Source organism: Syngnathus acus, chromosome 13 (genome assembly GCF_901709675.1).
Source record: "Syngnathus acus chromosome 13, fSynAcu1.2, whole genome shotgun sequence".
In the NCBI taxonomy this organism is placed as follows: domain Eukaryota; kingdom Metazoa; phylum Chordata; class Actinopteri; order Syngnathiformes; family Syngnathidae; genus Syngnathus; species Syngnathus acus.
This window is the reverse complement of record NC_051098.1, coordinates 2,291,851-2,316,835: the sequence shown is the minus strand read 5'-3', so window position 1 is coordinate 2,316,835 and position 24,985 is coordinate 2,291,851. Positions and strand designations below refer to the sequence as shown.

The window sequence follows — 24,985 nt, the reverse complement described above, 5'->3', positions numbered from 1 at the left end:
ATTTCAAAATAAAAGATGTGAAGTTTTTGGTAAGTTGTGGAATAGGTAGAAAAATGATGAACAGTTGAAAGTTGGAATGGGTTGAATCGGTTGAAAAATGTAGAAATGAGATGGGGGAAAAGGAATTGGGTGTGAATTTCAAAATAAAAGATGTGAAGTTTTTGGTAAGTGGGAAGTTGTGGAATAGGTAGAAAAATGATGAACAGTTGAAAGTTGGAATGGGTTGAATCGGTTGAAAAATGTAGAAATGAGAAGGGAAAAAGGAATTGGGTGTGAATTTCAAAATAAAAGATGTGAAGTTTTTGGTAAGTGGGAAGTTGTGGAATAGGTAGAAAAATGATGAACAGTTGAAAGTTGGAATGGGTTGAATCGGTTGAAAAATGTAGAAATGAGATGGGGAAAAGGAATTGGGTGTGAATTTCAAAATAAAAGATGTGAAGTTTTTGGTAAGTGGGAAGTTGTGGAATAGGTAGAAAAATGATCAACAGTCGAAAGTTGGAATGGGTTGAATCGGTTGAAAAATGTAGAAATGAGAAGGGAAAAAGGAATTGGGTGTGAATTTCAAAATAAAAGATGTGAAGTTTTTGGGAAGTTGTGGAATAGGTAGAAAAATGATGAACAGTTGAAAGTTGGAATGGGTTGAATCGGTTGAAAAATGTAGAAATGAGAAGGGAAAAAGGAAATATTGGAGAATTGGGTGTGAATTTCAAAATAAAAGATGTGAAGTTTTTGGTAAGTTGTGGAATAGGTAGAAAAATGATGAACAGTTGAAAGTTGGAATGGGTTGAATCGGTTGAAAAATGTAGAAATGAGAAGGGAAAAAGGAATTGGGTGTGAATTTCAAAATAAAAGATGTGAAGTTTTTGGTAAGTTGTGGAATAGGTAGAAAAATGATGAACAGTTGAAAGTTGGAATGGGTTGAATGGGTTGAAAAATGTAGAAATGAGAAGGGAAAAAGGAATTGGGTGTGAATTTCAAAATAAAAGATGTGAAGTTTTTGGTAAGTTGTGGAATAGGTAGAAAAATGATGAACAGTTGAAAGTTGGAATGGGTTGAATGGGTTGAAAAATGTAGAAATGAGAAGGGAAAAAGGAAATATTGGTGAATTGGGTGTGAATTTCAAAATAAAAGATGAAAACGTGAACATTTTGAATTTGGCAAGTTTGGGAATGTCCCCAATGTGATTTGAATGTGTTGAATTATGTGAATTTCAAACTGGAACAACGTAAATGTGAAATGTTGAATCTGCCATTAAGAATGAATGGGGCAAAATTGGCCGTAAATTTGTGAATTTTGCGAAAACGGAATATTTTTCATGAATATTTGGAATAAGTGAAAAGTGGAACGGAGTGAATCGGTTGAAGTATGTGGAACTAGTTAAGCGGCAAAGAAAGTTAGCGGAAAGCTAGCGCAAAATGCTGTAGAATAACAATAGTGTGAAGGTCTTCACCTTCACACTAATAACAGCAATAAATAATATTCAATTCAAAGTAATCTGCAACATTAACTCAGGAGCACAATATATAAAACATTCTAACCTACAAAACAAAACTGAATAAAACAATTTGTGCTGGTTTTTTTAATCAAAATGAGGCAGCGTGACAGAGACCATATCCACGGCTGCAGGTAGTATCAGCTCTTCTGCAATGGTGTGGGTTTTTTTTGCACTAAGCAATTTGGTACGCTGCTTTATATGCTTACAGTGCTTGCTGATTGACTGAAGTAGCATTCACAAAGTGAGATGATTGTTGGCAATATTCAGCCCGTTTTCGCTGAAAAACCTTAAGCCTCTTATCAGCGTGATTGGGGTGCAATGGCTTTAAGTGCTGCCTTAATTTATTTGGCTTCATACTGTCCGCTGCCAACATTGTAAGAGTGTAAGGCACAGTAAACACACCGGTCTTTCCTCGTCTCCCATCGTAGTCACGCTGAAGCCGAGCGCTACGTACGCTTCATCATATTTCCTTGTCTTAGCTTTCGTGTGAATCTCAATTCTCTTATCTCCGTCTCTCTCCGCCATTCTTTTCAACCCTGTTAAATATTTTTCCATGGTGTCCCACTGCACTTTTTATCACCTGCTGTGTGTGCGTATGTTCCGTGCGCTCCACACTGTAGAGCGAATACTCCTTGCGCACACTCTTACATTGATACCGCCACTCCCACCTACTGCAGTGGATGTCTAATTACCCTTTAATCTAGTACAGTCAAAAGAAAAGTATGTTCCCTGGTGTCATACGCCGCCCCTCTTGGGGGGCACGCCCCACTATTTGAGAAGGACTGGTCTAATGGAAGAGATATTTTTGTGACACACACTGCAGGTTTCAAAGTATTTTCTTGTGAACTGTATGCTATCATCATTTGGTGCTGAGGCAAGTGACATTAATACAGTTCTGAAATGTTTTGTGTGTCTAACTTGCTTAAAAAAGCTATGTTTTGCCTGAAATCGCATAGTCCAGAGGCTAACCAAAGGACCAAACCCTCAAATCAAATCAGGATAATGCTCCAAAAAATTGTGCTTTGGAATAAATTTTTGATCTGGGAAAACTTCCAACAGCCTGTGACGGTGTTCTGATATCAGCATGTCGAGGTAGCAAATACTTTCCTCAGTAGGAATGGGTGCTATTACAAACTCCGTTATATCTTTTAAAATCATGAGAATGTGCCATGCTGGATCATTCAGTGGTATAGTTGCACCAATAATGAATAATAAATTCTTAACAATGTCCAATTTTCACTGGCGTCCCCACTGATACTTTTACGAGAGGCAACATTTGCTGAAATAGGTTGGGGCTGATCAGTTTTATCAGTAAATTTGTACAAAAAGTGATGTGAGTGATGGACTTCTTAAGTTCTGTCAAGGTGAAGTACTTCTTCCTGATGAACACATTAAGACATCGTGCCAGTTCCAAAGGAATTATTCTGGTGGGTAGCCAGTTACAAAATTTAAATTACCGTATTTATTCTAATTATCGCCCATATTCTAATAATCGCCCAGTGTGTTAGCGATGACATAAATAAAAAATATTGATACCGCTAATTATCGCCCATGCTGCTAAACTTTCCCCCCAAAACGTACGTTTTCCTCCGCGACCGCATGCTGACGTCATTGCGCAATTAAATTGTTTTTCTCCATAAACTATGATACAATTACACTCGTCACTCCGCTACAATATCCTCACACAATTACGTTATCAGGGCGTGGGCTCGAACAAGACGATCGCAATAACATGACGTGCGCAACATGTGATGTGCGACGGTAACGTGTCGCATCGATGGAGCGTCAATTAGTTCGCACCCCGCTGTTAGAGGTAGATCAAAACAGCCGCTGTTCTAGTGTTAAGAACACCAGTGAGATGCAGCTATTGCATACTACATAAGGAAAATATACATATCGCCCATTTCAGTGCCCCTTGGCGATCGGACAAAAAGTGTTCTCTATTAATCGCCCACCCCCCCTGTTGGACTTAAACCTTCTCTAATTATCGCCCTGGGCGATAATTAGAATAAATACGGTACTTAATTTCTCAGTGATGGGACAGTTTCTTCACACCACAACAGTGTACCAAAGCAGGATTTCAAGGCTGTATTCATATGCATTGGAAGCTTTGATGTTCGTTTTATATCTGTTATTACTTGCATGAATAATGGAGACAGCGTGGACTAGAAGTGTTTATAAAACTCAGCAGGAAATCCATCTGGACCAGGTGCTTTATTGTTAGGCATTTTTTGGAGGGCTGAATGTCGTTCTTTTTCGATTATTGGTGTGTCAAGAGTGGCAATTTGTTCTTGGTTAAGCCCAGGGAGATGGATGTTATGTAAGAATTGATTTATGTTTTCTTGATTAGGATCTATGTCTGAGGAGTATAATTTGCTGTAATAATTTTGGAAAGTGTTATTTATTTTGGTATTACTGTATTTTCCGCACTATTAGGCGCACCGGATTATAAGGCGCACCTTCAATGAACGGCCCATTTTAAAACTTTGTCCATATATAAGGCGCACCGGATTATAAGGCGCATAAAATAGAAGCTATACTGCAACAAACTGAGGTTGACTAGGGTTGCGGTATGCATCCACTAGCCAATAACCAACGAGCCCTCTGTAAACAATCGTGTTTCTCAAACGATCTCCTATAAAATGATCGGAACTGACTAAAGTTCGATCTAACGCATTGGTACTACTTACCTATGTTTCCCTTCCATATCGATCCGTAGATTTACTCGAAACATTAACAGAGCAGCCTATTTTGACATGAAATAGCCTGGTGCGTATAGCAACTATCGTTATAGCATTAGCCATCCGCAAATTCCCATGAGCCTCAGCTCGCAATCTCCCATGAGCCTCAGCAAAGTGTAAACAATCGCGTTTCTCAAACGATCTCCTATAAAATGATCGGAACTGACTAAAGTTCGATCTAACACATTGGTACTGCTTACCTATGTTTCCCTTCCATATCAATCCGTAAATTTACTCGAAACATTAACGGAGCAGCCTATTTTGAAATGAAATAGCCTTGCAGGTACAACAGCTATTCGGTGACGCCCCCTGACTACAGTTGCCGTAATGTTGGGAAGCGATGCGACCTTGTAATTTACTAGTCGTACTAAAACGTACTGAAACATTTTGGCAGAGCACTGTGTACAACCAGTATGGATCAACAAATTCATCAATTGATCCATATATAAGGCGCTCTGCATTATAAGGCGCACTGTTTTCTTTTTAGTAAAATGTAAGTTTTTAGGTGCGCCTAATAGTGCGGAAAATACGGTACTTTGCTTTCCTAATGGTGACAATAGTTTATTTCTTTTTGTTTCTTTTAATTTGATTTGCCAGGTATTTCCCAGATTTGTTGCCATGATGGAAGGTCTCCTGTCTGAGTCTACAAATTAGGAATTTGGTTTCTTTCGTTCATAATTTCATGTTGTTGGGATTCATATTGTCTTAATTCTGTAAGAGTAGCTTCTTTTGTGTTGTTGGCATGGATTATTTCTATTTAATTTTTTCTCTAATTGAGCTTCTGCTTCTTTATCCTTCTTGTGTTTATGATTAGAAAATGAAATAATTTTACCTCTTATTACTGCCTTTCCTTTTTCCCAGAGTAATGATGCTGATGACTCTGGAGAGTCATTTAAGGACATCCACTCTTCTTTCTAGATATCTAATTCCGGATCTTTTAAAAGGGATGTGTTGAAGAGCCACCTAGTGGATGGCTTGTGTAGGATAGAAAGAGTCAATGTAAGCTTTACTGAGGAGTAGTCACTAATAGGGGTGGGAATCTTGAGGCACCTCACGATTCGATTACGATTCAGAGGCGACGATTCGATTATAAAACGATTATTGATGCATTTTTAATTTATGTATGTGATGCACTTTTTCCACATTTCTTTTTGTCTCACTGAATGTGGCTTTCATGCATTGCTCTTGTTTGAAGCACATGTGCTTTCAGCTCCCACTTATCGGTTATGAAATGCGCAGTTAGAGTAACAAATGACGGTGGCTACAGACGTCCACGCATCACATGTAACGGCGGCTCGGTCTGCATTCAACAGCGATGATGTTATTTCTGCTTTAGTCTGCTTGTAGAGTGCCGGGACGGCCGTGTCGGTGAAATAGCATCGGGATGGGATGACGTACCTCGGCTCCATTGCCTCCATCATTCTCCGAAATCCCCGATTCTCTACAACCGAGTACGGTTGCAAACCCATTGCAATGAATTCCGCGATGCCCTTCGTAATTCGCTTGGCCTTTTGCGATGTGTTTGGCAGCTTACTCAGAGTGTCCTCAATTGTCCTCTGGCTGCTAGTAGCAACAGCAGCAGCCGGCTTTCCCACCTCCTCTGCAGGGTGGGTTCGTGCTGTGTGACTTCTCATATCGTTGTGTTGCCAAAGTATTTTATTTTAGTGCGACAAATCTTGCATACAACGTAGCTTTTGTCCAATTAATTTCCTCCGTCAACATTGTAGAATCCAAAATGATTCCACGTCTGCTTTTAAATTTTTAGGAGCAGGTCGGATCTCTCGGCGAAGTGGGTTGAATATCTCAGGCTCAGCCATGTTTGTTGGTTTTTTTCTGGAGGAGTGTACTGCGGAAGTGTACTGAGTGTGCCACTGTGCTCTTGGTCCGTTCCACATAGCGTCTCGGAGAATGCACTTACTGTATTTTAGTTCAGCTTTAATTGGCATATTTAAATAATCGGAATTTGGATGTTTGCAAATCGTTCTCGATTCTTCCACGGCCGAATCGCGATTAATCTAAGAATTTGAAATTCCCCCCACCTCTAGTCACTAATGGTTATTGGGAGGATTTTTGTGTCTGCGATATTTGGTATGATTGAATTACTGACCAGAAAAAGGTCAATGCGGGAGTAAGACTGATGGACAGGTGAGTAAAATCTATATTTCTGGCGATGTGGTGTTGTTGCCTCCAACCATCGCCAAGACCAAAATTACTCATGAACCTGGTGTATTATTTTTCTGGATTGTACATGACTATAAGAGGTCATTCTTGATTTATCTTGATTACTGTATTAAAGTTGTATGATTACAGGGCAGATAGTAAGATTGGATATGGAAGCAAAAAAATATCTTTAAAAACTGGGGGTGTGGTCATCGGCGTTTGGGCCATAAACATTGTAAGTGGTTTGTTGTCAATTAAAATATTTATAATTATATAACGTACTTCAGGGTCTGAAATTGTTGTATTGAGAACAAACTGTACCCTTTTATTAGTCAGGATGCATACACTTCTTTGCTTTAAGTTATAAGATGGAGAAAAGGAATAAGTAAATTCATTTGTTTTTAAACTATCTTTTTTTGCCCATGAAAGATGAGTCTTTTGTAGTAGATAAACATCAGCCTGTAGTTTATTGATATAGTTCAGAACCTTCATTTTCTTTCCCACGAACATTCCAGGTTACCAATTTGAGCTGCATAATATGTAACTTTTAGGGCTTCTTGTTGTGTGCAAATTGTTGTTTCTGTGGCAGTGTTTGTATTTGTGTGTTTGTGTTGAGTGTGTGCAACAATATGGTACAATAAAACACAAATGACAATGGACGAAGATGAACACAACACAGATACAAAGAACAAAGACAGAGAGACAGGCAACAGTAATACCAGGAACCAAACAACTTACTTAACTGCATTGTATGTACAGTGTTGTGAAAGAGGTGCTAAATGACGTGTGTAAAGCTAGGATATCAGTAAGCCAATGGGTAATGTCTTTGTCTCCAAATAACTCTCCACTAATATATAATTTGTCCATTGTGATTACTGTATTTTCTGGACTATAAATCACAGTTTTTTTCATAGTTTGGCCGGTGGTACGACTTATACTCAGGAGCGACTTATGTGAAATGATATAATGTGTTAATAATTTCACACGTTATTTTCACACTAAATCGCATGAGGGCGCTCTAGGCCTGTGGAGTAATTGGAACCACAACTGGTGATGAGTCTGACGTAAGCCACGGAGAAGAGGAAGTGCTGCATCTTCTACTTCCGAGGTTAGCGGAGTTGTTTATAAGTGACACTGAGGATGAAGATTTCATTGTATTTAATGATTTGGAGTGACGCGGATGGTTTGATAAACTGGTTGGCATGTTATTTATGCTATAGCGGTGGTTCTAAACCTGGGTTCGATCGAACCCTAGGGGTTCGGTGAGTCAGTCTCAGGGGTTCGGCAGAGCCTGCACTGCGAAGGTCCGAACACACCTGATTTATCATGTAAATTCGTGATACCGCATATCTGGACTGCTCTCGCAAAGGCACACTGATTTGCAAGTGCGTGTTGTGAGTTCATGCATTGTGTTGGTTTTGTTCTTTGAACAAGGTGATGATCATGCACGGCTCATTTTGTGCACCAGTAAAAAACATCTATGTCTTGAATTTGATTTTTTTTTCTTTTCGCTAAAGAGGGGTTTGGTGAATGCGCATATAAAACTTGTGGGGTTCGGTACCTCCAACAAGGTTAAGAAACACTGTGCTATAGTTATTTGAATAACTCTTAATTTGTTACATCAGGCACGTTCTCAGCTCCTTGTTTTTGTAACGTTAACATACCGTACCTTCAGCCTGTTGTTACCTATTCTATTTTTATTTTAAATTGCCTTTCAAGAGGACATGTCTGTTCTTGGTGTTGGATTTTATCAAATACATTTCCCCCAAAAATGCGACTTATACTCCGAAGCGACTTATATACAGTACCTCACAAAAGTGAGTACACCCCTCTCATTTCTGCAATGTTTTAATTATATCTTGTCATGGGACAACACTGAAGAAATTACACTTTGAGACAATGTTAAGTAGTCACTGTAGAGCAGGGGTCGGGAACCTATGGCTCGTGAGCCAGATATGGCTCTTTTGACGACATTAAAAACGTTATTAAAAAGAATACATTAGTACTCAAAAAATCATTGGTCTTAATTAAAATACATGCATTCAATTGTATTTAACCTATCGTTCTTTTTAAATAGTATGGCTCTCACAGGACATTATTTTTAAAAAATGGGCATTTATGGCTCGGTCCGCCAAAAAGGTTCCCGACCCCTGCTGTAGAGCTTGGGTAGCAAAGTAAATGTATTGTTACGCCAAAGTAACTCAAAATACAACAATGAATGTGTAAAATGCTAGCAACAAGAGTGAGTACACCCCAACTGAAAATGTCAAAATTGGACCCAAATGTCAATATTTTGTGTGGCCACCATTATTTTCCAGCACCGCCGTAACTCTTTTAGGCATGGAGTTCACCAGAGCTTAACAGGTCGCCACTGGAATCCCCTTCCACTCTTGCATGATGACATCATGGAACTGGTGGATGTTGGAGACCTTGCACTCCTCCACCTTCCGTTTGAGGATGCCCCACAGATGTTCAATAGGGTTTAGGTCTGGGGACATGCTTGGCCAGTCCATCACCTTCACCCTCAGCTTCTTTAGGAAGGCTTGGAGGTGTGTTTGGGGTCGTTATCATGTTGGAATACTGCTCTGCGGCCCAGTTTACGGAGAGAGGGGATCATGCTCTGCTTCAGTATTCCACAGTACATGTTGGCATTCATTGTTCCCTCAATGAACTGTAGCTCCCCAGTGCCAACAGCACTCATGCAGCCCCAGACCATGACACTCCCACCACCATGCTTGACTGTAGGCAAGACACACTTGTCTTTGTACTCTTCACCTGGTTGCCGCCACACACGCTGGACACCATCTGAACCAAATACAGTCAACCCTCAGTTTTCGACCACAATCCGTTCCAGAAGGCGGTTCGAGAAGTGAATCAGTCGAATTCCGAATCTATTTTTCCCATTACAAATAATGGAAAAAAATGTAATCCGTTCCAAGACTAAAAAAAAACCACGCCCTTTTTAAGCATTTTTTTCATTTGCGCATTTTAGTCCGATCGCGCAACTGCAGCACACCGCCGAACGTGCAACCGTAGCGCACCGCCGACCGCGCAACAGCACCGTGCTGGTCGCATTATTGTGACAGAGCCGTCGCTGAAATTTAGAAAATATTTTTAAAGTCCTGATGTGCTTTCCAAAATTTAAGTGGACCTCAGTGCGCAGAGAGCTTAATTTGGTCCGATCGCGCAACCACAGCGCGCTGGGCGCTCACTGTCGCATTGCTTTAAGAGCGTCTTTGGTTTTAGGATGGCTTTACTGCTCCCACTTGCTTTCTTTGGAGGCATGATTAGGGGTTAATACAATCCTCAAAGTAACAAAAATACAACAACGAACGGAGTCAGTCGGTATCCGGGCGACTCGGTGGCGCACTGGGTAGCACGTCCGCCTCACAGTTAGGAGGGTGCGGGTTCGATTCCACCTCCGGCCCTCCTTGTGTGGAGTTTGCATGTTCTCCCCGGGCCCGCGTGGGTTTTCTCCGGGCACTCCGGTTTCCTCCCACATCCCAAAAACATGCTTGGTAGGCTGATTGAGCACTCCAAATTGTCCCTAGGTGTGAGTGCGAGTGCGAATGGTTGTTTGTCTCTGTGTGCCCTCCGATTGGCTGGCAACCGGTTCAGGGTGTCCCCCGCCTACTGCCCGATGACGCTGGGATAGGCTCCAGCACACCCGCGACACCCGTGGGGACTAAGCGGTACAGAAAATGGATGGATGGATGTTAATGTTACGTCAGGCCCGTTCTCAGCTCCTCGTTTGTGTTTGTCACGTCAGCATACCGTATCGTTTAGCCTGTTGTTGCTGGTTCATGTCTGTTCTTGGTGTTGGATTTTGTCAAATAAATTTCCCCCAAAATGCGACTTAAACTCCGGTGCGAGTTATATATGTTTTTTTCCTCTTTATTGTGCATTTTATGGCTGATGCGACTTGTACTCCGAAGCGACTTTTAGTCCGGAAAATACGGTACTTTGTTTTAGTGTAGTTCCCGTAGTTGGCGATTCAAGATGGCCGACCTTCTGCCCATGCGCCCCTCAGATTGCGCACAGGTCCGATCGCGTCCTGGCAGAACATTATGAAATACGCACTGATAAATGCATACTGTCGGAAGCAATATTTGGGAAACTGCATCACTTTGCCGAATGGACTTTTCCGACTTCCATCTCATCAACGTGCACTAAAACATCCTTTTGAACTGGGAGATCTAAGTTGCGAGGTCAAGGGAAAAAGGAGATCTTGACTTCACCGACGGACTCCAATATTACGTCACTCGACAACGGTGACCGCGTAAATGTGCAGTCCGTGAACGACTTAATTTACAATATTCTAAACATATTTAGCGTCATTATTACATTATTTAGTTTTTACTGACTGCGTGAAGATATGCCGTCATCCCCCTGCATGAAATTTATTTGGCAAAATGAATGATGCCTTGAATACAATATTTCTTTATTTATATAAATTTAGGAAATTGGGAAGAGGGTTTTCTGGTGGTGTGTTGTGATAAATGAGAACAACAAACAATCTATTGGAATCAGCCATCCCTGTTGACACTGGCCTTGAACGCTGTGAGGTCGGAACTGTTACGATTTCTGACCTTCCTCGAATGCAGCCACAGGGTTATGGCATTGACGAAGAGACATGCTTAGGAGGCAAAATTTAAACTACGGGCCATCGATTACGCGGTTGCACATGGTAATAGAGCAGCCGTGAGAAAATTCAACATGAATGAATCCATGGTTCGGAAGCAGAAGAAGCAGGAAAAGGAACTGCGCCGAGTTAAGAAAACAAAAAGGTTTCTGGGGAAACAAGGCGAGGTGGCCAGAGTTGGAAGAGCGACTTGAATAATGGATTATCGACCAAAGAACAGCCGAGAGTAGTGTCTCTACATTCTCCATTCGACTGAGGGCAGTAACTATAGGACAAGAGATGAAGATTGAACACTTTCAAGGAGGGCCGTCTTGGTGCTTGCATTTTATGAAAAGGCGCCATCTCTCCATCCGAGCAAGAACTACCGTGGCGGAGTATTTTTCGACAGATAAAAAGAAAAGCGCCCAATAATTAGTAACGTTTTTCAAATTCTCACACTGGTGATTTTTTTCTCAAATACAATATTTCGCCATGAAAAGCACATTTTCACTCTTGTTATTGTTATTTTATAGAACTAAAGTACAGTTCATATTGGGCATCACCAAATCAAAAAACATTTGCATAGATGTCCCTAAAATGGTTCTTTTCACAAATGGCTTGTTTTCTGCTGTTTGTTATGGTCTGAAATTGGTGCTTTAAGCAAAACCAACCCATGTACAAAGAAAATGGAATATGGTGGAGTTGTTTTTTTAAGTGAAAGACAAACATCGAATCTTTAAATAGCTGTTCTGTCATTACATAATCATACACCAATATTTTGTGACACTTGGAAGGTCAGTCAGTATGCTGTAAATTAGCTGGCACTCAAGATGTTCTCTATTAAATGTCGTCTTGCATTGAAAGAACTGTGCAATTTCTAAAACGAGTTTATGTGGTCTTGGTGCCATCTTTGTATTCTGTCCTGGTGGTTTCTACAGATGCGAAGGCTGGCTTGGTACTGACGGACTCAAATTCAGTCTCTTCCATCACTAATCTCTGCATGAAAGATTGTATGGATGATAATGGGGGTAGGTACAATAGTTTTAGTTGTAGACTAATCTACAAAAATTGTGAAATTTTTGTTATTTTATTCATATCTTTTAGGGATTGAGCTGGGCATGCTTGATACAGAGATGATTAAGTTATTGGCATGGCAGAGGGTCCAGCAGCTTTTCCCTAGTAAAGCCCACAGCACTCTATCTACAGATGCCAGCGACGCTCCCAAACCCCCACCATCACTCCCTGACTGTAAGATTTAAACATTGCAATAAAGTTGAATTTTATACAATTATTGCCAAGTTTCAATCTTGAGGTTTTTGTGTTTTTTGTTTCTTCAGATCAGAAAAAGTTGCAGGCCCGGGCTGTCTTCTACCCACTAACAGGAAAAGGAAAGGCTGTTAGCATGTGCTATCGAACGTTATACATAGGATCTGGTAAGACATGACGACTTTATCAGAATGTCTCAATCTTGTTTTGTACTAATCTTGGGAAAAGTGTTCCCTCTCAGCTGTGCACTCCCTCACAGGAAATTACTACAGTGCATAAAAAATTAAAATCTCTCCCGTATTGGCATTTTGCATTTACATATTCATTTAAAACAGTGGTTCCCAAACTTTTGCAGGCTGGCGCCCCCTTTGGCTCCCCAGTGAATTCCTAGCGCCCCCCCCCCCCAAGGCACATATGGAAACAAACACCTAAATAAATAATACATTTATATAAATAAATAAATAATACATTTATAATATCATTACCATTACGTTGAATTAGTGGGAGCACTGAGTTTGTTTCTCAGAAACGTGCCGGTCCCATCTAGACGTAATCGGAGACAATGACACCCGAAGTGATTTAAGGTTTGTCTTTTATTGCAGGATGCTTGGTCTCCATGTGTTGAAGCAGTTTTGAATGCTTCACTGCCTGGTTAGTTAGCCTGTCGCCACATATTAGCTTTGCGGGCTCGACTGGGGAAACATGTCACGTGGCCGGGACGAGTGTCTTGACCTGAATTAATTGATCGTCGATAAAAAAAAAAATTCTGTGCGGCTTGGCGGCCCGGTACCAAGTGACCCACGGACCGGTACCGGTCCGCGGCCCGGTGGTTGGGGACCACTGCCCTAACCAGCTCAACACAACACGGCGCGTTCTGGCGAGTCCCCAATTTCATGTTGACTTGAACTCAAGATGATGTTGACCGCCAGAATGCGGTTTTTATTATAAGATAAAATTCTGAACATTACAAGCTTGAAATTACAAACCTGAGCTTTTGCTTTTGTAGTCTATGCTGTCGGATCTGACTGGGCCAGAGCGGCGTGTTGTGTACAAATCGACTGCCGCCCCCCTACCGCCCCTTTCTTCCTCACCGCCACCCCAGATCTTTCCACCGCCCCCAGGGGGGCGGTACCGCCCACTTTGGGAACCACTGATTTAAAACATCCATCCCATCCATTTTCTGTACCGCTTATCCCCACAGGGGTCGCGGGCGTGCTGGAGCCTATCCCAGCAGTCATCAAGCAGTAGGCGGGGGACAGATTCTTCATACAAAAAAAATTGAAAAATTTGCAGGCGGTTGACGGAGCGGCAAGAGAAATCCATTAAAAAAAAAAAAAAAAAGAAAATTGTGAAAGTTTGGAAGCATTTCAGACTGAAATGTATACCATCTTGTGTAATCATTGTTACATGGACCATGGTCTCTGACCTACGCTAGGTTAAAGTGTACCTGTGGAGATCCCACATTGAGGTCTTGGTGGAGAAAGGGAGCAATATTGTAGAGTTTGAGAAATATTTTGTGTTCCCATTTTTACGTCTAATCTTGCATTTGCCAAAATAATCCCCCTACGTGTACGCTATGTGTTACGTACGCTACGTGTTACGTACAGTACTCAACGTGTTACGTACAGTCCTCTGATTGGTTTACCGCGCCAATCAACGTAAAACGTAATGTCCTCTGATTGGTTCATTGGGTCTACATATTACATCTGTATATTACATCTCTGTGTGGCGGAAGCCACACAAAACAAATTTACAGATTTGCACAAAAGATAGTACAGTAATCCCTCGGTACATCCCGGTTCGTTTATCGCGGTTTCACTACATCGCGGATTTTTTTTTTCCAAATTAAAAGAAAAATTAAAAGTCAAAATAAAACTTCTAAATTGAGGAATTACCGTATTTTCCGCCCTAAAAGGCGCACCGGATTATAAGGCGCACCTTCAATGAACGGCCCATTTTAAAACTTTGTCCATATATAAGGCGCACCGGATTATAAGGCGCATAAAATAGAAGCTATACTGCAACAAACTGAGGTTGACTAGGGTTGCGGTATGCATCCACTAGCCAATAACCAACGAGCCCTCTGTAAACAATCGCGTTTCTCAAACGATCTCCTATAAAATGATCGGAACTGACTAAAGTCCGATCTAACGCATTGGTACTACTTACCTATGTTTGCCTTCCATATCGATCCGTAGATTTACTCGAAACATTAACAGAGCAGCCTATTTTGACATGAAATAGCCTGGTACGTATAGCAGCTATCGTTATAGCATTAGCCATCCGCAAAGTCCCACGAGCCTCAGCTCGCAATCTCCCATGAGCCTCAGCAAAGTGTAAACAATCGCGTTTCTCAAACGATCTCCTATAAAATGATCGGAACTGACTAAAGTTCGATCTAACGCATTGGTACTACTTACCTATGTTTCCCTTCCATATCGATCCGTAGATTTACTCGAAACATTAACAGAGCAGCCTATTTTCACATGAAATAGCCTGGTACGTATAGCAGCTATCGTCATAGCATTAGCCATCCGCAAAGTCCCACGAGCCTCAGCTCGCAATCTCCCATGAGCCTCAGCAAAGTGTAAACAATCGCGTTTCTCAAACGATCTCCTATAAAATGATCGGAACTGATTAAAGTTCGATCTAACGCATTGGTACTGCTTACCTATGTTTCCCTTCCATATCGATCCGTAGATTTACTCGAAACATTAACAGAGCAGCCTATTTTGACATGAAATAGCCTGGTACGTATAGCAGCTATCGTTATAGCATTAGCCATCCGCAAAGTCCCACGAGCCTCAGCTCGCAATCTCCCATGAGCCTCAGCAAAGTGTAAACAATCGCGTTTCTCAAACGATCTCCTATAAAATGATCGGAACTGACTAAAGTTCGATCTAACACATTGGTACTGCTTACCTATGTTTCCCTTCCATATCAATCCGTAAATTTACTCGAAACATTAACGGAGCAGCCTATTTTGAAATGAAATAGCCTCGCGCGTACAACAGCTATTCGGTGACGCCCCCTGACTAAAGTTACCGTAATGTTGGGAAGCGATGCGACCTTGTAATTTACTAGTCGTACTAAAACGTACTGAAACATTTTGGCAGAGCACTGTGTACAACCAGTATGGATCAACAAATTCATCAATTGATCCATATATAAGGCGCACTGGACTATAAGGCGCACTGTCGGCTTTTGAGAAAATTTTAGGTTTTTAGGTGCGCCTTTTAGGGCGGAAAATACGGTATGCTACAAAACATGCCCACACGCCAGCAGAAGGCAAGGAGTGCCCACACAATTGCAGCGCGTACACTTGTACCTTTTTATAATAAGTCCTAAAAACATATTTACAGTGTTTGTACCTTGTTACAGAATTTTTTTTATAATAATAAGAGTTCTAAAAACATATTTAGAGCATGTACACTTGTACCTTGTTATAAAAAATTTATAATAATAAAAGTTGTTCTAAAAACATATTTACAGTATGTGTTAAGAATTCTCCATGTTATTTATGTGATTCAGCCGTGCTTTGATTTGAGGTAGGGTGGTTTATTTTGAAGGCCGTTTTCAGGCGATACCACTTACTGTTTTACGTTCGTGTACATATGTCGGTTACAGTGGTACAGGAGTCATTAACGATGTAAGTGGGTCTCCTAACAAGAGAAATGAACGATCACGTGTCTAACCTTTAGGACAATGTAGTATTGCTCCAAATGTTCGTTTAAATTCCTTTAGAGGTCCGTTTTCGTGTGTTAGCATGATCGCGAATTAGCATCTTTCCACTAACTCGCTAGCCTGCCCAGTACTTCTTGTTAACATGTTACACGAACACACGTATAATATTTATATTTTCAATATTTATACAAAATTTTCTGTTATTTATATTATTAATGTATCACTTACGTGTTTGAAACAATTATTTAATGTTCTAATAATAAAATATGCACTTACAGTGCCTTGCGAAAGTACTCGGCCCCCTTGAACCTTTCAACATTTCGCGACATTTCAGGCTTCAAACAAAAAGATATAAAAGTTTAATTTTTTTGTCAAGAATCAACAAGTGGGACACAATCGTGAAGTGGAACAAACTTTATTGGATAATTTAAACTTTTTTAACAAATAAAAAACAGAAAAGTGGGGCGTGCAATATTATTCGGCCCCCTTGCGCTAATACTTTGTAGCGCCACCTTTTGCTGCAATTACAGCTGCAAGTCGCTTGGGGTATGTCTATCAGTTTTGCACATCGAGAGACTGGAATTCTTGCCCATTCTTCCTTGCAAAACAGCTGGAGCTCAGTGAGGTTGGATGGAAAGCGTTTGTGAACAGCAGTCTTCAGCTCTTTCCACAGATTCTCGATTGGATTCAGGTCTGGACTTTGACTTGGCCATTCTAACACCTGGATACGTCTATTTGTGAACCATTCCATTGTAGATTTGGCTTTATGTTTTGGATCATTGTCCTGTTGGAAGATAAATCTCCGTCCCAGTCTCAGGTCTTTTGCAGACTCCAACAGGTTTTCTTCCAGATTGGTCCTGTATTTGGCTCCATCCATCTTCCCATCAATTTTAGCCATCTTCCCTGTCCCTGCTGAAGAAAAGCAGGCCCAAACCATGATGCTGCCACCACCATGTTTGACAGTGGGGATGGTGTGTTCAGGGTGATGAGCTGTGTTGCTTTTACGCCAAACATATCGTTTTGCATTGTGGCCAAAAAGTTCGATTTTGGTTTCATCTGACCAGAGCACCTTCTTCCACGCTTGGTGTGTCTCCCAGGCGGCTTGTGGCAAACTTTAAACGAGACTTTTTATGGATATCTTTGAGAAATGGCTTTCTTCTTGCCACTCTTCCTTAAAGGCCAGATTTGTGCAGTGCACGACTGATTGTTGTCCTATGGACAGACTCTCCCACCTCAGCTGTAGTTATCTGCAGTTCATCCAGAGTGATCATGGGCCTCTTGGCTGCATCTCTGATCAATCTTCTCCTTGTTTGAGATGAAAGTTTGGAGGGACGGCCAGGTCTTGGTAGATTTGCAGTGGTCTGATACTCCTTCCATTTCAATATACCGTTTTTTTCCATGTATAATGCGCCCCCATGTATAATACGCACCCTAAAAATGGCATGTTGATGCTGGAAAAAAGCCTGTACCCATGTATAATACGCACCCAAATTTTGACTCCTACTTAAGTCCGTAAACGTAAAATTATTTCAGAAAAAATATCATCTTTGGGAACAACCGGATGTTATTCTGCCGGTCAGTATCACTGCGCATGCGCTAGCAAACTCAATAGCAAAGAAATGTTTCGGATTTGTGTAGGGTACATTGTGACAGCAAACGAGCAGGTTATCAAGCAAGCGTCTGATACGAGAGCATTGTATTCGTATGGAGCGTGTTTGAAGTGAACAGCAGAGAAGAAAGCGCATCTGTAATGGCGGCCTCCGTATGATATCCGGATTAAAGAAAAAAAAAAGAAAAATTGTGCCCATGTATAATGCGCACCCCAGATTTTAGGACAATAAATTAGTTAAATTTTGCGCATTATACATGGGAAAAAACGGTAATTGCTTGCACAGTGCTCCTTGAGATGTTTAAAGCTTGGGAAATCTTTTTGTATCCAAATCCGGCTTTAAACTTCTCCACAACGGTATCTCGGACCTGCCTGGTGTGTTCCTTTGTCTTCATGGTTCTCTCTGCGCTTTAAGCAGAACCCTGAGACTATCAAAGAGTAGGTGCATTTATACGGAGACTTGATTACACACAGGTGCATTCTATTTATCATCATCAGTCATTTAGGACAGACAACATTGGATCATTCAAAGATCCTCACTGAACTTCTGGAGTGAGTTTGCTGCACTGAAAGTAAAGGGGCCGAATAATATTGCACGCCCCACTTTTCAGTTTTTTATTTGTTAAAAAAGTTTAAATTATCCAATAAATTTCGTTCCACTTCACGATTGTGGCCCACTTGTTGATTCTTGACAAAAAATGTAAGTTTTATATCTTTATGTTTGAAGCCAGGCGGCTCGGTGGTCCACTGGGTAGCACGTCCGCCTCACAGTTAGGAGGGTGCGGGTTCGATTCCACCTCCGGCCCTCCCTGTGTGGAGTTTGCATGTTCTCCCCGGGCCCGCGTGAGTTTTCTCCGGGCACTCCGGTTTCCTCCCACATCCCAAAAACATGCTTGGTAGGCCGATTGAAGACTCCAAATTGTCCCTAGGTGTGAGTGCGAGTGCAAATGGTTGTTTGTCTCTGTGTGCCCTGCGATCGGCTGGCAACCGGTTCAGGGTGTCCCCCGCCTACTGCCCGATGACGGCTGGGATAGGCTCCAGCACTCCCGTGGGGACTAAGCGGTTCAGAAAATGGATGGATGGATGGATGGATGGATGGATGGATGGATGGATGGATGGATGGATGGATGGATGGATGGATGGATGGATGGATGGATGTTTGAAGCCTGAAATGTGGCGAAATGTTGAAAGGTTCAAGGGGGCCGAATACTTTCCCAAGGCACTGTAAATGGTTTCATATACATTTATTGACACACAAAAAATGTAGAGATAAAAATGTCACTTATCGCGGGTGGTATTTGGAACCAATTATCTGCGATAAACGAGGGATTACTGTATTTCAGTGGTTCCCAAACTTTTGCAGGCTGGCGCCCCCTTTGGCTCCCCAGTGAATTCCTAGCCGCCCCCCCCCCCCCCCAAGGCACATATGGAAACAAACACCTCTTTCTTGATATTTGGTTTGCTGCAATTTGAAAAGAGAAAGGTTAAACACAAATGTGTATTTCACAAATAAAACCCAATTTAGTATTTAGTAAACCAATTTATTTTTTAGCAGTTTTAACTGTTTCAGCAACATAGAATCGTAAATAAACATTCCACCAGTAACCTTCATTGTCTCACACGTAATATTAATGGGATGGATGTGCTTGGTGCAGGGACATAAGCTTCTCAACATCAGGCTGGAACTCACTAAGAAGAAGTCGTAGATCCCCGCGGTCAGTAATTTTCAGTCGGTTTCTTTGCTTGGAAAGAAGTGACCCACGGACCGGTACCAGTCCGCGGCCCGGTGGTTGGGGACCACTGCCCTAACCAGCTCAACACAACACAACACGGCGCGTTCTGGCGAGTCCCCAATTTCATGTTGACTTGAACTCAAGATGATGTTGACCGCCAGAATGCGGTTTTTATTATAAGATAAAATTCTGAACATTACAAGCTTGAAATTACAAACCTGAGCTTTTGCTTTTGTAGTCTATGCTGTCGGATCTGACTGGGCCAGAGCGGCGTGTTGTGTACAAATCGACTGCCGCCCCCCTACCGCCCCTTTCTTCCTCACCGCCCCCCCAGATCTTTCCACCGCCCCCAGGGGGGCGGTACCGCCCACTTTGGGAACCACTGCTGTATTTGTTTATCAATGGCGACGGAGGTACAAACTCTACGCGTTACGTACAGTCCTGATTGTTTTTTTGCTCCGATCTACGTAAAATGTAATGTCCTCTGATTGGTTCATTGGGTCTTCATATTACGCCTGTTTATTTATTTAGCGAATGCAAAGTCCCTAAGCCAAGCAGTTGCCTCCTGGTCTGCTGTATGCAGGGTGACTGACCCTCCTTTAAGTCTGGAGAGGACAAACTTCTATTACGTCTCTACAATACGGAAGCCACACAAAACAACTTTACAGATTTTGTAATTTGGTCCACACAAAAAAACAAGGTGCGCCTTTTTATAAGGTGCACCTTGTTTTTTTTTTTGAGAATATTAAAGGCTTTTAAATGTGCCTTATTGTGCAGAAAGTACGGTACTTGAAAATGTATTTAGGATGAAAAATTGGTGACCATGACAAAAAAACACGTTAGAAAATCGTGTATAATCAAAGTACACTACCGTTCAAAAGTTTGGGGTCACAAAATTGTTTGGGTGACCCCAAACTTTTGAACGGTAGTGTAAATATTATTATAATAAAATATTATGAATTAAATATTATAAATTATATCTTATATTTGTATAAGATTATAAAAAATCTATGAATATAAGTATACATATATATTATAAGATTTTTTACACAGAAGATTATATATATAATCTATAAATAATTATCTAAATAAATATATACACTACCGTTCAAAAGTTTGGGGTCACCCAAACAATTTTGTGACCCCAAACTTTTGAACGGTAGTGTATGTACAATAGAGCTACAGCGCTGTGTATTTAAATGTCAAAAGTGCTGTTGCTGTTGAGCCTCGGTGAAACAACAAACAATGTGCCTGACACGTATCAGCAAACGTGATACGCGGCCAACTTTAAGACTAGCCTGAACAATTAGATATATAGTGCATGCTGCACAAGGAGCACTTAATGTGGAGCTCACAACCACCCTCTCTTACGTCTGCATCCATGTTGCGAGCGTTGTCAGTCACAACAGCCACTCTCAGCTTCCTTTCGGACATCTGCTAGATTCCTCACGGTGTGGGGTTCATAAAGTGAGCTAGTTTGCAAGATAATGCCTTTTATCAGTGTCAATCCATCTTTATTAATAGTATAAACAAACATCTGTTCGTCTGTCCGTCCTTTATGTAGCACATTCAGGCCTCTAAAACGTAAGGATGACTTTAGAAGCACTCCCGTAAACCTGAAGTGTTGCTGGAAATTCATCCCGTAAACCTGAAGTGTTGGTGGAACACTTGTGACTTTCGCATAAAGTCAATATAGTTTTGAAAATTGTACCTTTATCACTGGGGCTTCGTGCGTTTAAAACAGCCTCAATCAAAATTAGTCCGCCATTCTGACTCAAAGCCTTCAAAATTCTTCTTTTTCCCCATTGTCCACAAACATTTTTGTGGCCACAAACCCCGATCTGATGGTTCACCTGGTTCGAAGTCTTCAAGCGCGTCGTCACTTATTTAGAAATTTATACATATACCATACTGGGGGGGCGGCTCGGTGGCGCACTGGGTAGCACGTCCGCCTCACAGTTAGGAGGGTGCGGGTTCGATTCCACCTCCGGCCCTCCCTGTGTGGAGTTTGCATGTTCTCCCCGGGCCCGCGTGGGTTTTCTCCGGGCACTCCGGTTTCCTCCCACATCCCAAAAACATGCTTGGTAGGCCGATTGAAGACTCCAAATTGTCCCTAAGTGTGTGTGCGAGTGCAAATGGTTGTTTGTCTCTGTGTGCCCTGCGATCGGCTGGCAACCGGTTCAGGGTGTCCCCCGCCTACTGCCCGTTGACGGCTGGGATAGGCTCCAGCACTCCCGCGACCCCCGTGGGGACTAAGCGGTTCAGAAAATGGATGGATGGATGGATACCATACTGGGGAACCAACGGCGCTGTCGTGTGTTAATTTTGATGCATTTCTTTGGCTACTAGATGAACTGAAACAAACAGTAAATAGAACATTGCAATTCATTTGCTTTGGTTTGGCCTTGTTCCCCAAACAAATCGAACTAGCCTTCCTGTCCAAAGTCCTCTGAGTTTTTTCAGTTTTTCCAGATCCGGGGGTCAAGGAAAACAAAATGTATCTACATTTCCGGTCTTAGAGGTAAAACTGCTTAACAGCGTTCTCTAGTGGGTGAAATGTGGTAATGCGCTCCTATCTTAAATGGGTTAAAAAAAAGGGGCTTCTGCCACTGCTGACGTCCATTTGTCAATTGTCATTCCCTTGATTCAAGCCTTCACAGTGGCGCGCACCCACATGCATTGTTTTGAAAATGAATGCCCACCTCTGCTATTTTCATGACATACTTGCATCTCTAAACCAATAAATCTGCTGAATTGCGTTAAAATGGAAATACAATTGAGTAAAGTGGAATACACACGTGAGAATGTGATTTTGTTAAAAAAAACATGATGGGGCAGTTGACTTGAGACTGAGACATACAAAGGATGACAAAAAAAATTAAGTTGTATGGCATGAATTTGTATTTTTTGTGACTCAGTCTATGTCACATTGAAATTTCAGCTCAACTTTGACCTTTTTTAAAAAAATCCTAATTCATGACTTCAAAAGCTGAGGTATGGTCACCTTTGTGAATCTTTCTGTAGTACAATATACACATTTTGTATATCCAAGAGAAATGTCAGTGTTGTATCTTATTTTCAAAATATTGAACATTATATTTAATTTCTTTTGAAATAAAGGTGCTGATATGGATGTGTGCCTTCCAAACTATGGTCATTGCAACTTCATATCGGGGAAACACGCCTGTATATTCTACGATGAGGTAAGGCAAGTGTTTTCATGATTCATGTTAATGCTTTGATTAATGGATGTGGTTTTGACTTGGCATGTTTGTAGAACACCAAGCATTATGAGTTGCTAAACTACAGTGAGCATGGTACTACGGTGGACAACGTCCTTTACTCCTGTGATTTCTCTGAGAAGGCCTCGCCATCTCCACCCAGTGGCCTAGTGGCTAAGGTCCAAGGCATCATTCGTAAGTTCTACTTACTTCAAGAAATGAGGGTTAATCTTGTTTCTGACTCTAGCAGAAAAATTAGTTTTGCAGTTCAGCATCGCTAAGACACCTAGGTTTTTCTTCCCCCAGGTCGCAGCAAGAAATGGGCAGATGAAGAGGATCCCACATCTGTGGTGGGATTGCTCCCAGTTGGCGGAGTCATGAGCAGCCACCCTCAAGGTGGCTTGGAGCAGTTATGCAGCTGTAAGGCAAGCAGCTCAAGCCTGATTGGAGGCAGTGGGGCAGGCTGGGAGGGCACAGCCATGCTCCACCACGGTAGCTACATAAAACTTGGTTGCCTCCAGTTTGTGTTTAGCATCACAGAATTTTCCAGTAAGCAGCCCAAGGAGGAAGACAGTGCCACACCTACTACCAATTGCACCAGCAGCAGCAGCACTTTTAGCATCACACACACCACAATTCTACCACCTCCCCGTGAGGCTGCCACAGCCAGCAGCCCCTCCAGCCAGGATGAGATGGAAACAGCACCTTCCGACCAAGTGCTCACGGTGGAATCCAAATTTGTCCCGTAATTCAAAACAGGATATCCCACCTTCCCTCTGTTTTCATTTTGCACCTGCTATGACATACAGTAAAGGGAAAGCTGCACAGTTGGCCGGTGGACAGGGAATTTTTTTAGGTCATTGTTAATGATTTATACATTTGCATGAACTTGGGAATATAATTGACAATCTGTTCTATTTTTGAATGACTGACATCCAACCTTCAGTTCATATTAGGCTGACATTGAACGAAGAATATTACTCCATGCTCAATTATTTCGCCAGTACCAGTATATTATGTATAATGTAATCTTACTTTGTCAGTCTGTCTGTTTAGCACAAATGTTTAATTTTGTTGTTTTGACTTACATGCATTGTTGATTTCTTTTGCTGCCTTTGTGCCACAGGTAGCTTTATTTGTATGAAAAGGTACACTACTGCGCACAAATTTGGGGTCATCACAAAATGTCCATTAAAAAAAGTACTGTTTGTGCACTATTATCAGAACATAAGAGGTGTGTGTTTGTGTGTGGGGGGGTCACTTGTCCTTATTTTCAAAGCAAAAGACTTAAAAAAAAAAAAAAAAAAATGCATTAACATTGACTTGAGATATCCTGGCTATACATGATTCAAAACAGCCCAAAATTCTTGAAAGGCGGAAGAACACGCTCACCATTGCCATCATGCCATTGTCTGGTTGAGCCCAGGCCTTTTGAACGGTAGTGTACATTTTCATACACTCTATCTGTAAATATGTGTGATTCAGTGTCTCTCAATTGGAGAAGCATTGCATTTTGTGTAGATTCACCATGTTTGGCTTTTAACTGTACAACCCATGAAATTTGTGATACTGTGTAGACGACTAGAGATTTTGTGATAAACCTTGTTCATAGTCTGTACTCTGCTATCATCAATATGCAGTGATTTTTAGCACTCATTTTAACATCTTGTGCAGCCCTGTATATAAGTACTCTTTTTCTGTAACTTCTCATCTCATAACTGTAAATACATAAAGATTTTCTAAGTACAAGCTCACTGCATCTGTAGAGACCCTGCAATTTATTTATTTATTGAGAGGGGGGGGCATTCAAGTCTCCTCACGACTGAGCAGCATAACCGGGGCTACAACACAATATTTGCAGACAAGATTATTGTAGGTGAAAATATTAAAAACTGATGCAAATTTTAATTGAATATCATTTTAAATCTTCAACATAGAAGTCATAATTCCCCAACATTTCACCTGCTACCGTTTCAGATGTGTGTGCACACACATACACTACAATTATTGGCACCTCTGAATTAGATGTTTTTGGGGGGATATCCAACCTCTAAGGCAGGGGTGTCAAACTCGTTTTTGTAGCGGGCCGCATTGTAGTCATAGCTTCTCTTGGAGGGCCATTATGACTGTCAACCCAAATAAATGTATGAGCACTTCATATTATATACAGTAAAAGCTACAAATGAAAACTGACAAGTAATTCGTTTTCAAATCAGACGAGTAAAGACTGGTCAAATATTTAAAAAAAGATATTAAAAGTGAAGACAATTTGCAATTCTAGTAATGACACACGAATTTGATGCACAATTTGTCTTCGCGGGCCACATAAAATTAAAGATTAAAGTCCCAATGATCGTCACACACACACCTGGGTGTGGTGAAATTTGTCCTCTGCATTTAACCCATCCCCGTGTGATTTTAATCCATCCCCTGGGGGAGAGGGGAGCAGTGAGCA

The 24,985-nt window shown here is 41.5% G+C and overlaps 1 protein-coding gene across 2 annotated transcripts in view; it reads left to right on the top strand.

Moving 5' to 3' along the window:
- The window catches only part of LOC119132853 (PHD finger protein 12-like), a 47,518-nt gene extending 23,234 nt beyond the window's left edge, over positions 1 to 24,284 (top strand). Inside the window, exons 10-15 of one of the 2 annotated variants that reach the window (XM_037268390.1) lie at positions 11,956 to 12,045; positions 12,122 to 12,265; positions 12,355 to 12,450; positions 22,430 to 22,512; positions 22,587 to 22,725; positions 22,837 to 24,284. In XM_037268390.1, the coding sequence (XP_037124285.1) occupies positions 11,956 to 12,045; positions 12,122 to 12,265; positions 12,355 to 12,450; positions 22,430 to 22,512; positions 22,587 to 22,725; positions 22,837 to 23,279 (995 nt within the window). In that variant the 3' untranslated portion in view covers positions 23,280 to 24,284. The remainder of the gene's footprint in view (positions 1 to 11,955; positions 12,046 to 12,121; positions 12,266 to 12,354; positions 12,451 to 22,429; positions 22,513 to 22,586; positions 22,726 to 22,836) is intronic. The other variant, XM_037268391.1, reaches the window with a different exon arrangement.
- Positions 24,285 to 24,985: the final 701 nt, after the last annotated feature.